At 47.1% G+C, this 20,155-nt stretch overlaps 1 protein-coding gene across 1 annotated transcript; it reads left to right on the forward strand.

Moving 5' to 3' along the window:
• Positions 1-7,296: 7,296 nt before the first annotated feature.
• PRDM14 (PR/SET domain 14) lies at positions 7,297-19,923 on the forward strand. Its single transcript, XM_019725097.3, has 7 exons — positions 7,297-8,011; positions 8,553-8,606; positions 8,695-8,852; positions 9,623-9,884; positions 13,753-13,955; positions 16,853-16,954; positions 19,548-19,923. Exons 1-7 carry the CDS (start codon positions 7,303-7,305, stop codon positions 19,773-19,775), a joined length of 1,716 nt encoding a protein of 571 aa, XP_019580656.3. The 5' UTR covers positions 7,297-7,302; the 3' UTR covers positions 19,776-19,923.
• Positions 19,924-20,155: the final 232 nt, after the last annotated feature.

The raw sequence follows: 20,155 nt of genomic DNA on the forward strand, positions 1-20,155 counted from the left end.
AAAGAGTCAGTCTACACAGACAGCTGATGTGCCTGGAGGTCCTCTATGATGTCTGGCTGCTTTAGGAACAGTGAGGTTGTCTGACCTCAGCAGGGATCCCTATCAAGGTCAAGGACGTTCGAAACACCCTAAAACTACCAAAGAAATACCGAGTGTCTAGGGTAATCTAGCTGCTAAAAGAAATAAAATGTCCTGTTCGGTCATTTACCCCAAACAAGGGTCCCTTCCACGAGTACTGGCCCATCAACATAACCAGAAAACCCACGACCTTGGAGGGGTTCACGGCAGGCATTACAGAACGGTAAAAGTAGGTCCCAATACCAAAGAGGTGCTGAGACAGGGCTGGATTTAAATGACATGAAGAGCCTCTTACAGAGACAGTCTTGCTGAGATCCTAGGTGTGAACACTCACCATCGCAAGGACACACCGGCTGCCATTCTAAGCAATGCTGAGGATGTCTCACCTGCCATCTTCAATATACTCCTGGCAAAAGCAAACGGTTGTAGGCGGTGCATGTACAGGAGCTAAAACCTCAAGGTCCACTGACCCCTCCCAGATGGGCTTCTGATAACTACCCACTGCGGTGGGGTGTGGATTGTTCTAGTTGCTCTATGCTTTTCTCAGGATGCATCAAAACTTTTTGTGGTCCATGAGCAAAGGCTCTGACAGTACACTAAATGATACATTCTGTCTGGTTCCCTTCAAGCAACGTTCTAGAACAGGCAACACCCATCTGTGGGGAAGGAAAACTCAGAACAGTTGTCTCTGGGGTGTTTGGCTACAAGGATTCCCTAGGAAGGGGCTTGGAGGACTTTCTGGGGTGATACGTTCTCCATTTTGATAGGGAGTGGAGGTAACTGATTTATGCAGCTCTCAAAACTCATGGTACGCTTAAGATGTGTGCATTTCGTCATATGTGAATTTTCCCTTTAAAAAAGAAGCATGAACAAATATTGAACATTAGCTAATGATACATATGCTAAAATTGTTTAGGGATGAAGGCTACTAATGCAGCTTCCTCTTCCCCTCAAAGACTTCTGCTACTCCTTCAGTAAAGACTTGCAAATAAGGATGTAAAGGTACCTTCGTCTTCACAACTATCCTGGCCTCTGCGGACTCTGCAGTGGCCCGTTGTCTCCTCCACTCCACGTGCCCTTCGGTCCTGTGAATGAAGCCGCCCTGCTCCCTGCAGGCCTCAGGGTCTTGGCACCAAGTGTTCTCTGGACCTGGAATACCACTTCCTCTCAGCACCCAGTTAATTTTATATAGATCTGTCAAATCTCTCAGGCAGGGGAACCTGTGTCCTCCCAGCCTGGGCCAGCTCGCCCTCCTTCCCTTTCTTTCCTTGCTCCCTCCACAGTCCCTAGTTACACATGTGGTATCAGGTGTTCCCACAAATACCAGGGGTGTCAAAAAATGTACACAAGTGGACACTTTGGTCAGCGTTGCTCAAGCAGTAGTTGCCATCATCAGAAGTGTCTGGACGCTGATGGGAACCACTCTGAGCACCTCTTATAATTGCAGAAGTCAAACGTGACTTGTATTCATCTTTTGTTATCGGTATATATTGAGTACTACAATTTTAATAGTTTTCTTTTCCTAAAATGTGTCTACATTTTTTTGGCACCCTCTGTATTTATCTTCCTCATGAGACTGTTACGAGGATCAGGGCTGAACAGGGTTGCTTTGCTCACAATTGTGTTCCTCGTGACTTGGTGCCCAGCACATCAACAGCAAGGCGTTCAGGAAGTGTGTTGGGTAAATGACTAAGGCGTATTAGAATAAGATACCACTTTCAAGGCCGGCCCGATGGCTCAGGAGGTTGGAGCTCCGTGCACCTAACGCCAAGGGCTGCTGGTTCGATTCCCACATGGGCCAGTGGGCTCTCAACCACAAGCTTGCTGGTTCAACTCACACAAGAAATGGTGGGCTGTGCCCCCTGCAACTAACACGGCAACTGGACCTGGAGCTGAACAGCACCCTCCACAACTAAGATTGAAAGAACAAACAAATGAGAAACAAAAACTCATAGACACAGACGATAGTTTAGTGGTTACCAGAGGGTAAGGGGGGTGATGGGTGGTAGATGAGGGTAAGGGGGATCAAATATATGGTGATGGAAGGAGACTGACTCTGGGTGGTGAACACACCATGGGATTTATAGATGATGTAATACAGAATTGTACACCTGAAATCTATGTAATTTTACTAACAATTGTCACCCCAATAAAAAAATTAAAAAAAAGATTGACAGGACAACTTGACTTGAAAAAAGTCCTGGAAGTACACACTGTTCCCTTCCTCAATAAAATCTTTAAAAAACAAACAAACAAAACAGATACCACTTTCACATGAAAGATGGGTAGATTTAAAAGCTTGGCAGTATTCAGTATGAGGCGAGGACATGGAGAATCAGGGCACTTGTGCTCTCTGTTGGTGGAGGCATAAATCAGCATGGTGTGAACTACCGTTCAAAATGTTCAGGCTGATACCTGTTTATCCAGCAATTTCACACCTAGCTATTTATTCTACAGGCACAGTGGCACAAGTATCAGTGTAACAATACTCTCAAAAGTTGCTTAAAGTGTTTAAAAACTGGCAACAACTTAAATACCTTTCAAGAGGAGGCTAAAAAATTAAGGGTACACCCGTAAAAGGAATTTCTGTACATGCAGCCATTACAAGGAATAACATTCATTCTAATGTACTGATAGAAATGACCAGTAGATAGTGAGAAAAGTTGCATGAAAAGTATAACATATAATCCCATTTTGTTTTAACATTCCTATCTATGTAAGCACAATTTAAAAGCATGTTTTTTTTAAATATTTATTTATTTGTTTGTTTGTTTATTTTTCTCCATCTTCTGTTTCCCCTTCCCACTCCGGTTCGAGCCATTGTTTCTCAGTCTAGTTGTGTAGGACACAGCTCCCTGGCCCATGGTGGTGTTATGAGCCTTGTGCTCCCTCCCAGCTGAGGTCGTAGGTCGGCCGTTCACAGCACCTCTCACTGGCTGCTGGCCACTCACGCTCGCCACCAGCTACTCCTGGCAGCCCACAGCAGCCCAGCTCTCCGTTGTTCACAATCTTAGCTGTAGATGGCGCAGCGCACTGGCCCATGTGGGAATTCAACCGGCGATCACGGCATTAGAAGCTGGTGGCTCCAACCACCTGAGCCACCAGGGCCAGCCCAAGCATGGTATTTTTTTAAAAAAGAATGGGGGGGGGGGGAGCTGGCCCGGTGGCTCAGGCGGTTGGAGCTCCATGCTCCTAACTCCGAAGGCTGCCGGTTCGATTCATGGGCCAGTGGGCTCTCAACCACAAGGTTGTCAGTTCAACTCCTGGAGTCCTGCAAGGGATGGTGGGCTGTGACCCCTGCAACTAGGAAACGGCAGCTGGACCTGGAGCTGAGCTGCGCCCTCCACAACTGGGATGGAGGGGACAGCAGCTTGACTTGGAGAAAAGGACTGGAAGTGCATACTGTTCCCCAATAAAGTCCTGTTCCCCTTCCCCAATAAAATCTTAAAAAAAAAAAAAAAAAAAAAAATGAGGGTAGGGAAACGAAACTATGAATCAGCATTACTTCTGGATGAGAGAAGAGTGGGCAGGGACTTCCATTTTTATTTTATCGAATTCTCCAAACTATTTAAACAAGCAAGTTTATATTTTTTTAAAAAAATTAATATTTAAAACTGAATTTTTTGCAGAACAAGAATTGAAGATAACATTGGTGTTGCTTCTACTAAACTAAAGCTATATATAACCAGTGAGTGACTGCACTAAAAAGTGGCCTCCAGAGGACTTGACATCCATGGATGACCCAAGTGTGAGCAGGTCAGTCTTTAAATCCTAGGGTGAGGTTTGTGTGTGGGGGAGAGGGTGTGAAGATCATGTAAATGCAAGTGGGTGTAGGAGTCCAGGGGTGGGTATGTCTCCAGAAGAAAGAGGGCAACAGAACTTATCCTGCTTTTCCAAGTACATGATCCTTCCCAGAGGGACAGGCCCTTAGGACAAAATTCCGCTTCATTTCATCAACCTATATACATCGTACACCGTATTTTGCAGTGTATAATGCGCTCCTGTTTATAACGTGCACCCACATTTTTGGCCCAAACTGTCACGGGAAAAAAAATCTTTCATTTTAATTTTTTAATTCAAATTTTTATTTGTTTAAGTTTAGGTACTTGGTTTTTATATTATAAAGGAATTTTAGCATTTATTTTTAACATATTATGGTACAAGAAATTTTATGCAACAAATAGTTACAAAACACAAGAACAGATACAAGGTACAAGGAATTTTATGTACCGGAAACAAATTTACGATATTTATGCATCATAGACGGCCAAGAACTCTTTGTGGTTGCAAGTCTGTTGCATGTTCGACAAAACCGAGTATCCTATTCCAAGGTATTATTTTGCATACGGATATCGTTATTGATTTCTAAAGTTACACTTTAAACTCATAAGCATAAATAAAAGAATGAAAAACATTTATGTAGATACGGAATTAGTACTACCCATAAATAATGTGCATCCTTATTTTCCCCTCCCAAATTTGGGCCCAAACGTACGCATTATACACGGTAAACTACGGTAAGCCAAGATGATAAACGCTGGGGTTGAGGTTCAGAACAAGCAGGGAAGGAAAGCCTGTGCTCCAGTCATCACATCCGGTTGAGAAAATAAGCCGCCTCTCATCTCGTAGCGACCTGGACACGTGTCTGGACACCAGCAGCGCGGGCCCCACAGATAGCGCGGGGGCCGCGGGGACAGCAGCCGCCGGGAAGGAGGGCCGATGCCTCCCTCTCCTCCCGCCCCGCCGCGCCGGAGGCGGAGGCTGCCCAGCCCCGGCCCGGGGCGGGAGGAGGGGAGTGCCCTCCCCGCCGGGGCTGCTCTGGAAGGTCGGGTCTGCCACCAGCCTCTCCTCTGCAGCTTTGGGACCTTTGGCGGCGTCTCCTAGCCGGAGAGATGTCTCTTCCTTTCCTCCCCTCCACGTTTAGTAACCGAGCCCAGGCCGGCCAGGTGTTGGTTTTTCCCTCCTCGACCCTCAGCCGCCCCAGAGGGAAAGCAGTGCTCGTCGCATTTTGCAAAGCAGAAGCTGCGGCCGGGGTGGCGAGGAACCTGGCCAAGGTCAACCAGTATTGCAAGGGTTTCCCCACCACCTCCCTTCCAAGTGTGAATGAGAACGGACCTAAGCGCTCCTTTCTTTCCCTCAATGGCAGCCCAGGGGACCACAAACGCGGCCTTTGAGCGCCCAGTCGAGTCTGGACCTTGCTTGTCAGAGGTCGCGCGAGCCCTCCCCGGAGGAAGGGACAGGCGTGCTGGCGCGGGGGGGCCCTCCTCGGACTTACAAAGACACTTAAATAGAAGCCCGGGAGCGGGCCAGGCAACCCCCCGAAACCTCTGAAGCGTCACGGACGCCGCCGGGTTACCCACGAACAGCGCCAAGCGTCCTCCGGGCGCGTAGGGTCTCGGGAACTCGAAGCCGAAAGGCAGGGGCGCAACCCCGGGGCGCGCGTTCAGGGTCGATGTGCTTATGGGGGACCTTGAGTAACACTTGCCTTAGGCTTTGTGCTCCCCCGCCCGGCGAGCGTCGCGCACCCAGGGCTTCGCAAAGCTGCCGCGGCCGAAGTGCGGCGGAGCGCGGCAGGTAACGCTCAGGCCGCGGCAGCACCGGCGCGGATTCCGCACCACGTGGGGCGGCCCAGGCAAAGTTGCCGCGCGGCCCAGGCGCCGCACCACGTGGCACCACAGGACCACAGCATCTGCAAGCAGGTCGCGGGCGCTCTCGGTGGGGTCCCGGAGCAGCTTTGGAGACCCGAGGAGTTAGGAGCGCGACGCCCTGGGGCTGGGGGGCGAGTGAAGCATCGGCCAATGGCTGATGTGGGCGGGGAGGAGACAGGCCTGGGGACTTGCGTGGGCCGCGTCCCTTCCCCACCCTCGCCCTCTCCCCGGCCCGGGGCCCCGCCCGCCAGTCCGCCGCGCTCTTAAACCCCGCTCGGCCCGCCCCGACAGCCCGAAGCCTACGGGTCCCGATCCCGCGCCCCCTCTCCGGGTCCTGCTCGGTGGCGGCTCTCTCGAAGGTGGGTGGCCGGCCCGGGGCGCCGCGGTGGCCCGTGACTGTCGTCTGCTGGGGAGGGTGCGGAGCACAGACAGCAGTCTCTGGCGCAGGTCGTTTGCAGACATCGTTTTGCCCTCCTGGGCGTTTGCTCCCTAAATGGCTCTCAACCCCAAGTTGCAGGTCCTCGGGGTGAGGGGAGGCCGGGAGCGGAGAGCCCTGGGGGGCTCAGGAGGAGCCCGGCAGAGGCCTTCGCTGCGGCTGACCTCTTCTCCTGACCCCGTGTTCTTTAATTTCTGAGTCACGACCCTGCTTTATTTCCTGTTGGACTCATTGATCTTGTCCTCAAGACCCGCCGGCCCTGAAGGAACTCCGTTCCTCAGCCTTGGTGGACTTGAGTGCATTAAAATGCCGTCTTTTCGGAGCAGCGGCGGCGTGGGCTGCCCGAGAGGCTTCTCCCTCCCACCCGGTCTCGGCCTGGTCCTCGCCTGCTCTCGAGGGGCGACCCCAGGTGGGGTGACGAGTTCCTTGGGGGACGTGGTGGGACTCCGCTCCCGTGCGAAACCCCGCGCTCGCAGCGGAGCTCGGGAGAGCTGAAGGTGGCGCCCTTATCCCGGCGGCCAGACCGCCTGGGTCCGCGGGGTCAGAGCCCGGGCTCGCACCGGGCGGCCTCCCCACGCCTGCCCCCGGGCTCTGGGAGCTCGTCTTCTTAAGCGCGTAGTGACCGGAGCCCATGGCTCTCCCTCCCTGCAGGGGACCCAGGGAAGGTTGCCGCCTGTCCCTAAGCGCAACGCGGTCTTGCTGTCGGCTTCCGGCCCAGACCCTGTAAAGAGTTTTCTTGCACCGAAAAGAGGGCGGGAGAGGAAGCTTGAAACAAATTTTTTAGGAGCGGGGTTTGGGGCGGGATGGAGAAGAGGGGGTGTTGGAAACCAGCCGCGCTGGGTCGAGGTGTGTCGGAAAAGGGAAGGCAAAGGCGACGATCGTGAGGACCTCGGAGTCGGGCGGATCCCGGCACATTTTCGTTTTGGTTTTTTGGGGTGTGTGTGTTTATTGCTGTTTTGTTTCTCTCTGTTTGGGGGGCCAGGCTTGCGAGATCGAATTGGGAAGTGTATCTAATCCCTTCGACCCGGGGCTGGCTTGAGGGGTGGAGGCTCGGCGACAGGAGCAGGGTCACTGCGCCCCGCGCCCATCACTCAGCCGCGCTTGCTTTTCCGCAGACCTTGCCGCGTTCTGTGGTGCGGGATGGCTCTGCGGCCACCAGGTGAGACCGGACCCCAGGACAAGATGTCCCACCTGCCCGAGACGCTCCAGAGCAGTCCCCAACCCTGGGCCGCCTACTACACGCCTTTCCCGCCCTACGGACCCTACGGGAACACCGTGGTCGCCGCGGAGGAGGATTTCCAGCTCCAACCTGTCCGGCAGCTGGCGGCCGGCGTGTCTGCGTCGCCGGCCTTGCCCCAATTCGCCTTGCGGACCGCGCCTCCTTTGCTGAGTCCCGGCCTGGCCCTACAGAGGGAGCCACTCTACGATCTGCCCTGGCACGGCAAGCTGCCGCCTTGGTACCCATTTCCGCACTTCCCCAGGGAGCCGCAACACTTTCTGAGCAGCCACCGAGAGGACACTGGCGCCACCAGTGAAGACGTGGCCCACGCTGGTGGCCGAAGCGACAGTGGCCAGTGTTACGGGTCTGAAATTGCAATTCCTCCGCCCCCTGTGGATAGTTCCCTGTCACCTGAGGGGCTGAAGACATCCCAGGGATTACCTTGCTTCCCCTGCAAGCGGTCCGAGGACGGCCCCAAACGCCAGAATCGGGAGGGGAAGTCGGCTCATCGTTACCAGTTCACCCAGGAGGAGCTGCACTTAGTTCTGTACGGGGTCATTCCCAGCCTGGAGTACCCAGCCCGCCTGTACCATGCGGCTTCTGGCTTCCTGGTCCCTCCCGACGGCTCTGGTAAAGGCATCCCTCATCGTCCGGTGCTGGGTTGGATGGGCGTTGAGATGGGAATAGAAGTGAGGAAGAAACACTTCAGGGTGAATCTGAGTCGGGTGGGGGGGTGGGGGTGGGGTCGGGGGTGTAGTGTATGGACCTCCATCAGAAGATGGAGCTTGGAGAGGCTAGGCTCCTGTCTGAGGCCCTATTTGCTTAACTGCATGACCCCTAGTGTTGGTTTCAGTGAGAGCTCAGGATAGGAGAAAGGGTTCCTGCGGTGGATTTGTCAGCTGGGCTCAGATTCCACCAGGATGTGCAAGGTAAGCCCCTGAGAGCACCATGTAATTTGTGGAGTCCCAGCTCAGCCATGTACCAAGACCTTAGTCAAAATCAGCTTTATCTCTGATTCTCAACTTCTTTAAATATGCAAAATGGCATTCATTGCATAACCTTGCAAGGGTTGTTCTGTTGTTCTCCCTGTTATCTCCTGGGAACAGGGAGAGCCGTGCCTCATGGAAGGATTTTTAATGAAAAGTAAAATTTAAACCCTACCTTTTTCTAGAGTCTGATTCTCTCCCTCAAACTCTGGATCAAGACTCGCTCCAACTACCAGAAGGTAGGCACAGCTCCTTGCTTGGATTTCTTTTCTCAAATGAATGCAGTCAGTTTCCTCATCTGCTTCCCTTTTTGGGGGGTTTCCCTAGGTCTCTGCCTCAGGCGGATGCTGTTTGGCGAAGTCCCACATTTTGGTGTATTCTGCTGTAGCCTCATTGCCAAAGGAGTCAGGTTTGGGCCCTTTCAAGGTAAAGTGGTCAACGCCAGTGAAGTCAAGACCTACGGGGACAATTCTCTGATGTGGGAGGTAAATACGATTCCTGGGGGCAATCTTGGCCTGTGCCCCTCTGAGAGACCGGACACGTGGGGCGGTGATCTGCTGTCTGCCCTGACTGTTTTGCAATACAAAGGGAGGCAAAGGCAGAAGTTGACTCCAAGAAGATAGTACCTCTACACGAATTCTGTGTTTTGTGGTCTCTTTAGTCATTTTAGTCTGTCAAGACTAGCTATGGCATATACATGTAAAGAATTCACACATTGTGTTATCTTTATAGACAAAACCAGTTGCTTTAAATATAATGGAGTGATGCTGAGAAGATGCCAAAGGGAATAAAACATTTAAAAATCTATATCATTTGCCAGTGTAGTTGGCTAAGGATTGTAAAAACTGAGATTCCTGGCTACGTGTGGGGCTGTCAGTAACAAAACATCGGGGACAGTGGAATTTGCCAACATCAGAAAAATTATTAAAGCTCCATTAATATGCATGAAAACTAGGCTGGGATAAAATACAAAACTAATTGGTTGTCTTTAAGTAGAATTAAACGTAATCTCTTATTTCCCTTACCTGTAAATTTGGAAATAAGAAAGTTGATAAAACTAAGAGTCTAAAAATGCCACATCACTTATAGAGATAGCCTTAACTTATAAATCTGTTTAAGCTTGATAATAATATCAATAAATATGTTCCGTGGACTCAAGTGTGAGATGTGGATTATAAAGTTTTAACAAGTAAATTTATTTTATAGGTTAGGCAAAAAAAAAAACTGTAGATTCCAAACTTCATGTCTTATTTAGATCTTTGAGGATGGTCGTTTGAGCCACTTTATAGATGGAAAAGGCAGTGCCGGGAACTGGATGTCGTACGTCAACTGTGCCCGTTTCTCCAAGGAGCAGAATCTAGTTGCAGTGCAATGTCAAGGACAGATATTTTATGAGAGCTGCAAGGAGATCTACCAGAACCAAGAGCTCCTGGTGTGGTATGGAGACTGCTATGAAAAGTTTTTGGACATTCCTGTGAGCCTGCAGGTGACAGAGCAGGGAAAGCAGGCGACTGAAGGTGAGTTCATACCTTGGCCTCGCCCAGTGAGGTGCTCCTAGGGGAGGCCTGGGTTCCTTTCCAAACCCCATCACCTTCCTGCAGCTTCTCAGCAGCTTGTGGAGCTCCTCTTTCCCAAAGGCTAATGCAGGAGACTAAATTGAGGGTGCCTCAAACCGGGGGACATTACATAGCTGGAGGAAAAGGCCCTCACCTTTCCAAAGCTGCGGAAGCTGCTTCTGTTCACAAGGATACCTTTTCTTGAACCCCTTCCCCCCTCCCAGAGAATACAATAAAAGTGAAATAAATGGATGCAACCTCTGCCTTAGGTGAGCCAGTTTTGATTCCTCTCTGCTCAGGCTAACACAGGTGGTGAAGTCACTGCTCCAGACCATTGTTGTTCAAATGGTGGGCTGCAGTATCTTAATGGGGTGGGAAATCAATTTAGTGGTGGACACCAGCAGTAAAGGAAAAAGAGAAGAAGAGTAAAGTAGGATTGAAAATATTGATGTGAATCTCACGTAAGGAAGAGCAAGCATTGTTTGGTGGAGGTTTTGTTTCAAGTGGACATGTGTGTGTGTGCTGGGTCTCAAATAGAAAATGTATTTCTTAACTGGAGGTCTCAGTCAAGTTTGAGAAGCGTTGAGCTAGACTCTCACTCTCAATTTTTTTTTCAGTGTTTGTTAAATTAAGTTTATTGGGGTGACATTGGTTAATAAAGTTACATAGGTTTCAAGTGTACGATTCTATAATCATCTCAAATGTTAATGTGGCTGTGAATACCTGAGCAGCTTGGGAAAGTACAGGTTGTGTCATTCTGTGCTGAGACCTGAGATTCTGCATTTTTCTCAAGCTTCCAGGGGATGCTTCTGCTGCTCGTCCCTGGACCACATTTTAGCAGCAAGGAGCTAGAGGACTACCAACCCACTCTTTGGGAGTGAGCCTCTTGAATCTGCACTTAAAAAACAGCTCTCGGAGTGATTTTTTTAATATACACAGAAGCTTGGGAACCACTGGTCTAGTAGGTGGGACAAGACAAATGCAAATTACTATAAGAGGTGTAATCAGGTAGAAGACCACCCACCTCATTATGTTATAATAAATGCAGTACATAACAGGTAAAAGAAAATGGGCATTGCATCCCTCACAGGCCGCTTGGGATTGTCTGCATGTAAGTCTGAGTTCTTCAGGACAGGAAATAACCCTAAACCCCTTCCTGTCTCCTGCTTCTGGGTCCCAGTGTGGATTGAATGAAGGCGGGAAGACAGTACAACTCAATCGGGAAAAGCTGCTTAGGGATGAGATGGAATAAGAGACGTGTTAGGGAGGAAGGGAGAAGGCATTCCAGGCTGGGGACGGTGAAGCTGAAGGCAAGACCATGTGCACCAGGGATGAGCAGGATCTTTCCAGAGTCCCAATACTTAGGGCCTGCCGGAGCTGTTTTGGTGAACTGTCTTCAGACTACTGTGACAACTGGATGGCGTGGGGCGTGGTGAAGCGGGTCATGGAACTCAAGAGTTGTCACGTACTTAGCACCAAGCCAAGCTCGTCTTTTTGGTCTCTTCCCAAAAGGTACCAATTGCTTTTGAAATCAAAGTGAAAAACAGATTTGAGAAAAATACATGCTTGAGTCACTCCCCAAATTTAATCATTATCTTTTTGAAAAATTCTTTCACGCGGTGCATCAAGCTATTGAAATGTGCGGAACTTTGGCTGTCTCAAGTGAGGTTCTCCTGGAAACTTATCTTCAGGAAGTAGTCTAGAAGAATTTTTTTATCCACGACGATTTTTTAGTACAATTCCATCGTATATGAGTGAAAAAAACACACAATCTAAATACTCAATAGAATAATTAAGTATTAATATTGAGTAACATACAGAGCTCACAATCAAATAATCAGCAACAAAGATGAGGGCTTATCCTTGATGAGGGTGGTAAGTTACCTGAACCACATTATATCCGATGCTTAGGGCACAGTTCAAATGTGTATCTTGGACGACGTGTGGGGGGGAACTTGTAAAGAACTTAATTTGTTGGGAAGAATTACAGATGAATTCACTTATCTTGTTATGAATGTTTTTGGATAGGGTGAAAAGGAAAGAAAAATTAAAATTCCTCTGTCCTCGTACAAAGAACTTTTTCTCAAAGGCTTTTGGTGAGGGTTAGTGGGAATCTTTCCCTTCTGAGGTCCTGAGTGGGCGGGAAGGGTCCGGCCCCCATGTGGGCGGGTTATTTGAGTAAGCAGCCTGCAGAGTGTGTGTTTTGGGGGCTGGAGGTGTGGCATGTGAAGACAACTCTTAATCCTTACCAAACTCCGTCTGAATTGTGTGTTTGTGGTGGGGCAGGAAGCATCGTTACCAGCATTGAGAAACCCCTGGACTAAACGGAGTAAGTGACAGCTGCAGGGAGGGAGAAAAGAGATGGAATAGGATAAAGTTAGGTTGGGATAAATTTCCAAAGACCTGAGCAGAAAATGTCGGCAGCTGAAGTCTAATTAGTAAAGGTGGTGTGTCATTTCTACCTAAGTGGTGGTTCTTATTGCAAACTCACCTTGTACCCATATTTTGAATTTTGGTGTGCTTTAGTGCTTTGATTTGTGAAGGTCACTGGCCCCTTCTTTTAGACCCCCTTTTGCCGCCGCAGGAAGCAGGAAAGCTAGGTATTTCTGACCAAGGAAAATTCTAGCTCTGAGCACAAATCGTTTCAGCCGAGGGATTCTGAGAATATTAGCACCTCAATGAAAGTGGTAGACTTGGCTGGGCTAAGGATTGTTCTGGGGTGGGCGGTTGCCTTCCTGGTTATTTACTTAATGAATGGTTTATTTCCTTAGCCGCTGGTTAAACGTACCTGGGCCGAGTAGTTAACTAACAAAGCCCCTGATGGATAGCTTCCCTGCTATCCTGATGCTAAAAGGATTTCTCTCTCCAGATTCTTGCATAGACTCACTCCCGGCTCTTTTCTCCCTCCCTGGGGCCAGACAATGAGGTCTTAGTGATGGGTACACCATCAAAGCCACTGTAGCCTCTGGAATCCAGAGTGTCCTCGACAGGGATGCTTTCGTAGGTGGTCCCTGTCTTCTCCCCCTCCAACACATAGATACCCTTGGACCTGGCACCTCCTTTGCTAGAGTCGTCGGCACCCTCTCTAACCTCTCTCCCCCCTCCACTGATTAAAAACAGATTTACCTTTTTTAGTCTTATCTATCACTCAGTGATAGTATTCAGTCACAGTGGTAAGAACTCAATACGTGTTAGAATTAAATTAATCATCACGATAACCTATGTATTATCTTGCCTCCATGGAAGGCAAGATATCGTCATCCTTACTCTATACATGAAGATTCTAGCTCTGGTAGCTTCCCCCACAATTCAGAGAAGCCTCAGACTTCGTAAATGGAATTAAATGGGAACATAAGCTGTGACAATAAGCGATGTATCCATTGTCCTGGTGAACTGCTTTGAACTTGTAGCTCAGGCTGATCTGAAAGGGGCAAAGAAAGTAAGTGTGTTTTGGTACATTATTAACTTTGTACCAAGAGCCAGTCAGGAGTGTGTAAGATTAGGCTTGAGGTATTTATGAACTAAATGATAAATTAGCACATTCTATGACGGAGGGAAGTGATATAAATGAAAACAAAATTGGCTATGAGTTGGTAGTGGTCAAAGTTTGGTGTTGGGCTCAGGGGGATTTATTTTATTTTATTTATTTATTTATTTTTGGGGGGGATTTATTTTATGATTTTGACTTTAGTATACGTTTAAAATTTTTCTATAATGAACTTTTTTTTTTTTAATTGCCTTGGAGGAAGTATACCAGGGAGGGCAGTTAGCTGACAAAGCTCCCCCCCAAGTCCCACCCCACCCTGTGTTCTCCGCCTGTGTTTGACAGAGTCTGCAGAAGGGTACAGATGTGAACGATGTGGAAAAGTGTTTACCTACAGATATTACAGAGATAAGCATCTCAAGTACACCCCCTGCGTGGACAAGGGGGACAGGAAATTTCCCTGCTCTCTCTGCAAACGGTCCTTTGAGAAGCGGGACCGGCTCCGCATTCATATTCTGCACGTTCACGAGAAGCACCGGCCTCACAAGGTAAGAACGAGGTGGCAAATGATCTGCCCCTTCACTCAGTCTGCTTTTACTGTCTGTCCCTCCGCAAACCCCTGAACACACCCTGAGGCCTATTGGGTGCAGTGCCTGCTGTCATTCTGAGAGTGTGGCTGAGAATGAAACCAGCAGTGCTTTTTGTTTTTCCTTGGTAAACCTTTGAAATGTTTATTTCCAATTTTTTTTAACATGAAAAAAATAGTGTATGTTTGGTTAAGTACAATAAGTAGAAAAAACAAAGCAAACGCCACTTGATATGCTGTGGTCCAAAGTTAAGATATTGTAGGTATACTTTTTCTCGGTCTGTATGGATTTGGAATATACTTGGGATCATACTGAATAGGATGAGGCTACTTTTCTGACTTAAGATGACACCGCACGCAAATTTGTAAATATAATGGCCATATCAGTACCTTAAGTGGTATTTAACTTTTAACATGATAAAGTAGACTTAATTTCCACAGAAGCCCAAAGAAAACATTTAACTGGAATAGAAGAAAAAGAAACTCAAGGGAAACAGACGTGTAGAACTTCAGATACATGATTTTCAACAAGAATAATTGATTTTTGAAAGAGAAAACATTATTGATTGACAAAAATACCAGAAGGTGCTGGGAATACAACCAACAATGAAAAACTCTATTCTCAGCCTCCTTATAGCATTTACAACCTAAGCAAACGTACCTCCTTTTCAGATGATTTATCAAGCAAAATTAAAATGCCAGAGAAAACCCTTGTCATCCATAACAATGAGTACCAAGAGTTCATACATGAATTCAGAACGTCAGTTCCGTCCAGCCATCTGAAAAAGCTGACCCACGGGGAGAGGGTTTGTTTTTTCAGAAAGCATTGTTTTCTATATTCCATCACGGTTCAAGTTTAGGCAAGACTTTGATTTGAACTTCTTGCACTTTGACTTCCTTGTCAGCTGTTGGTTTTGCTACAGTTTCTAATTGCAAAACATATATTCAATTTCTTAATTGCATAACTTGTATAATGACATTTACACAGCGTTTCGTAGAGCGCACTCTGATTTGAACCTACTTTCTGGGCCTGTGAACTGTCATATTTAGGTATTTTTCATCCCCTTCCTGATTCACCACCACTGATTCTTCTGTCCCCCTCTTCCTCTTTCTTGATTTCTTTTTTATATGACTGGGGCATGTCAGGTAATTGTGTCTAAAGGTATACGTAGTGAAAAGTTTTCTGAGTCTTCTGTTGGAGGATATTTTACTTGCATGTCTCTTTGATAGTTTGACTGGATATAGAATTGTAGATAGAAATCATTTTCCCTCAGAATAGTCAGAGCATCATTCCGTTTTCTCCTGTCATTTGATGGCATTCTGGTTCTTGTTTCTTTGTAAATATCATCAGTTTTCTTCTTTGTTGAAATTGGGCTTTTTTGTCTTTGGAGTTCTGAAATTTTAACAGAATGTGTCAAATTGGATGTATTAATGTTTTTTTCTTCTACTTTGTACGCAGTGGAGTACAAGGTACTCTTTCCATCTGAAGGCACAAGTCCTAAGCTCAAAGGAATTTTCTTGTTCTTTAGTTATTATCTGTCTTCCAGGTGTTAGGTTGAATCTACCTCCCTGTGCTTAAGTTTTAATTTCTTTTTGCTTAGCCTTCCCAGAAAACTCCCCAATCTTATGATTAAATACTTTAGTCATCTGGGCCCATTCAGTTACATAGCATTTCCACTGAGTACTTTTTTATTCTTTTTGTTTTTAATTTTCAAGAACAGTGTTTCTTTTTCTAACTGCTTTCCTTTTATAATTGTTCTGTTCTTTTTGCAATAGTATCTGAAGCATCTGACTTTTTTTTTGCTTTAGTAACAATAATACATGCTTATTATTAAAACTTTAATCACGACAGGAAAAATACAGAAGACTTTTCATCTAAAGCTACCTAATCTAAAATCTCATAATGTAAAACTACCTACTCTTGGGGTGGTGGGTTAGCTCAGTTGGTTAGAGCATGGTGCTAATAATACCGAGGTTGCCAGTTCGATCCCCGCATGGGCCACGGTGAGCTGCTCCTTCCTTAAAGAAAAAAAAAGAAAAATACGTACTCTCCCCTCTGTTGTCATAAGCACACCTGGGGAGTGGGCCGTGGAAGCACAGCAGTTTCCTTTACCTGGTTCAGATTTCCTGAGGAGAGTGTCAGAAGTCACGGAGGAAGGAACACAGAGCAGGAATGTGAACAGCTCACCACAGGTGCCTGGACCATACGCTGTCCCCGGACCCCAAACATTACCGTTGTTTTGTAGGTACAGTCTGTCTCAGGTCAACTGCCACCTGTGACACTGCCATTTTGGTCTTTGCATTCCTCGCCATCTTCCACTAGATTTTTAGCTCCTTGTCTCTGGACGAGTGTTAAGCACGGAATAGGACTTGTTGGATTAATTGTGTAGTGCTTGCAATTTACTCACAACTTACTTCCTGGCGGGAAGGCAGAGCAGGTGGTTTGCCCGTGAGAGACATGAGGAAATGAAGATTTCCAGTTTAACTGACTTGCACGGGCCACACAGCTACTTATTGACAGAGCAGGACTCATTCGGGTTTTTATTAAACACCACAGTCCGATTCAACACCCACATGTCCCATTTGAAGCAACTGACACCCAAAGACGTGAGGTGTGTTCCTAAAGTCCCAGCACTGAGTGGGCCTGGGCCAGAGCCTCTGCTGCTGGATTCTTCAGTGCGGGACTGGCATGTCTTTCACTCTGAACTAGACTCTCAGCCTGGGCCTACTTGGCCCTCTGCCTATATGCACACAGAATAAATACAGTAGTTCTCCTCTCTCCCCGGGGAAACAGCATGGTGACGGGAACTTGCTAGGGGAGGGTGTGATTTCGACTCTGTTTTTTCTTTCTTGCCTCAGTGTTCTACATGTGGGAAATGTTTCTCTCAGTCTTCCAGCCTAAACAAGCACATGAGAGTCCACTCTGGAGACAGACCTTACCAGTGTGTTTACTGTACGAAGGTAAACGGAACCGCCTTCTAAGGGATCTGCCTTGAGCTCTGTTTGAGTGTCCGTGGACAAGAACTTGAAGCATAAAGCCTGGCTTATATCGAGTTCTTGCTCTCAGCCCCCTGCCCAAATGAGCTCAGGTTTGCTTAGACACAGCCCCTTATGGCCTCATCGGCAGTTAGGGCGTGTGTAATGAAATAACCCCAAATTAATAAGGACCTAGTGAGGGCAGATATGACTGTTAGATGACAGGTGCAGGGTCTTCAATGCCGCTGATCTAACTTTCTAGAGCAACATTGCTGGAATGGGACCTCATCCACAGTCTACAGAAAATTCAGTGATAAAAAGCAAACGAGAAATGTGTGGTTAGGGGTTTCTGGAATAGAGGCAACAGTTTGACCCTGCTTTCGAAATATTTTACCAAATTACCTCAGGTCCTATTCGATGAGACATCTGTGCTGCCCAGTGCAGTCAGCTATTAACCATAGGTGGCTATTTAAATTCATAAAAGTGACATACAATTGAAAATTCGGTAACTCCTATGCCCAAGTCACATTTCAAGTACTCGGTAGCCCCATGTGGCTAGTGGACCACCCAATTGGATAGGACAGCACAGACATTTCCATCGTCACAGAAAGTCTACTGAATGACATTGAAATTGACTCTGATTATCGCTTACTTTTTTATGATAAAGCCCTAAAAGGAACATAGGCTGTCTTAGTTAGGGCGACTTCAGAACCTTCCACGGATGGAATAAAGCATTGAGTCTACAAGGCTTAGGGAAACTAATCCGCCAGAGAAATTGTGTGTCAATAGAATGGAAATAATCAGCATAGAAAAACGGGGGACTGTCCCATTTTTCTATGCTGATTATTTCCATTCTATTGACACACAATTTCTCTGGCGGATTAGTTTCCCTAAGCCTTGTAGACTCAATGCTTTATTACAGCCAGACTATGTGCAGCCATCACAAACCAAAGGAAGGTGGCCACGGATTTGAGTGCAAAAGCAGCCTGTCCTAAGGGGCAAATGCTCACCTGTAGGATTTCCAGAGCAAGGTCAAAATACCGCCCAACCCCTCCTCTTTCTGGAGTTCTATTTCTGATCCTCACCTGGGCCTTCTAGCCAACCTGGGAGTGAGTGGTGCCTGGAGGGGAAACTAAATCCACTCCAGGACACGAATGAGTTATTGGCCATCCTGGCTTATCCAGTAGCTTCCTGTTACCAAAGCTGATGAAGATTGGCCGTGTCTGGGCGTCTGCAAATACAGCATGCGCCCCTCCCTGAGCAGTGACCCAATCCCCCATGTGCCTGGACACCCCACTGTTAAGTGTTTCTCAGCTCCCCAAATCTGAGGTCACCAGTTTAACCTGATGTTTTATATCAGTGGACCCCCAAAATGAAGTGATTACATTTCTGATAGAGTACCTGAAAGTGACCCAGGTCAGAGCATAGTGTTGGAATAAATGAGGGGAAAGGTTATAAATCAGGAAAAGGAAAGAAGTGGCCAAGAAAAGATACATAAAAACTGCAAAGCACTTGGGAATCTAAAATGTTACAGCCACTCTGGAAAACAGTTTGGCAGTTTCTTTCAAAACGAAACGTGTAACTACCATACAATCCAGCAATTGCTTATATGTTCACGCGAAAACCTGTACACAAATGTTTGTAGCAGCTTTATTCATAGTAGCCCCACCCAGGTGTCCTTCTGGGGGTACGTGATGAAACAGACTGGGGCACATCCACAGACTACTACTCAGCGATAAAAAGGGGGATAAACTTATACTCCCAGCAACCTGGGTGAATCGCCCGAGAATTATGCTGCATGAGAAAAGCCAATACCAAAAGGTCCCATACTGTCTGATCCCATGCAGAGAACATTCTGAAATGATAAAATTATAGAGATGGAGAACAGTGTAGTGGTTGCCATGGCTTCAGAGAACAATGGGAGTGGAAGGAATAGGTGTGGCTATGAAAGGGCAACGTGAGGGATCTTTCTGATGAAAGTATTCTGTCCAGGTCCTGGTTGTGGGAATGTAGTTTGTAAGATGTAACCCTTGGCAAACTGGGTAAAGGGCACACAGAATCTCTAATATTTCTTATGAGTGCACGTAAATCGAATTATCAAAGAATTTAAAAAGAGAAGAGACCAGGAAGGGACTGATTTATGCAAAGACACTGGCCAATATCAGCTACTCCTTCTGTGATGCAGTTTATCTTGGAGGGTGGCCCTAGAGCCCCCTGCATCAGAATTGCTTGTTTAAATGCAGGTTCCTTTTTGCCCCAAAGCGTGTGCTTATTGGGTACGTTCTGGGGTAGGGTTGTCAATCGCATTTTTATCTGGACCCCCGCCTAGGTGATCTTCGTCACTGACTAGCTGCGGCTACTCAAAAGCGGCCAGGACGACACATCAATCATGCCCCTTTTTATTAAGGCCACGCCTGTTGACCAAGAGTGCCCCATAGCATCAACGCCCATGTTTGGTCAGTCAGAGAACTAAGGGATGACACAAGCATCACTAACTATGAAATCACAAAACCTTTTGTTTAATTGGTCTTGCAGCTGGTGGACGCTAACTTTTTCTTCTGCTTTCTGTTCTTGGCAGAAGTTCACTGCCTCCAGCATACTCCGCACACACATCAGGCAGCATTCCGGGGAGAAGCCCTTCAAATGCAAGCACTGTGGTAAATCTTTTGCTTCCCACGCCGCCCACGACAGCCATGTGCGACGCTCACACAAGGAGGACGAGGGCTGCTCTTGTAACATCTGTGGAAAAACCTTCCCAGACCAAGAAGCCTTGTACACCCACATGAAGTTTCATGAAGACTGCTAACCCTCAGAGGTTGGGGACTGAAAACTAAGGACTCGGATTCTGTACTCTTCTGTTTATGTCTGTCTCATGAACAAATGATAATTCTTTGAAGATAAGAAACAAACAAAACAAAAAAAATGGAACTAACCAATTAGCGGAATAAACCAGATTTCTCAACTGTGATTTTAACAGCGTCCATGGAAGTGTTTTCCACAATTTCCAATAAGAATGAAATTTTGGGGAATTTACCTAGAAATAGTGAAATCTGGCTGTTAATAGTTCTTGAGGGTCTCTGGAAACGCAAAAGCCCTGAGAGGAGAGACTACATTGAATTTCAGGGGCTGGGAGTAGTTTAATTTCATGATAATAAAGAAGTAATCCCATTTGCAATGATATGGATG

The sequence above is a fragment of the Rhinolophus sinicus genome, chromosome 7 (genome assembly GCF_057876585.1).
Source record: "Rhinolophus sinicus isolate RSI-liver-muscle chromosome 7, RSI-T2T, whole genome shotgun sequence".
Taxonomy (NCBI): domain Eukaryota; kingdom Metazoa; phylum Chordata; class Mammalia; order Chiroptera; family Rhinolophidae; genus Rhinolophus; species Rhinolophus sinicus.

What these genes read in the sequence shown, in the direction of transcription:
- PRDM14 (XM_019725097.3), top strand. Translation starts at nt 7,303, where the DNA reads ATGGCTCTGCGGCCACCAGGTGAGACCGGACCCCAGGACAAGATGTCC. An exon ending in GGGAAAGCAGGCGACTGAAG is followed by an intron (nt 9,885 to 13,752) that starts GTGAGTTCATAC and finishes TGTGTTTGACAG; the next exon opens with AGTCTGCAGAAGGGTACAGA. An exon ending in AGTGTGTTTACTGTACGAAG is followed by an intron (nt 16,955 to 19,547) that starts GTAAACGGAACC and finishes TGTTCTTGGCAG; the next exon opens with AAGTTCACTGCCTCCAGCAT.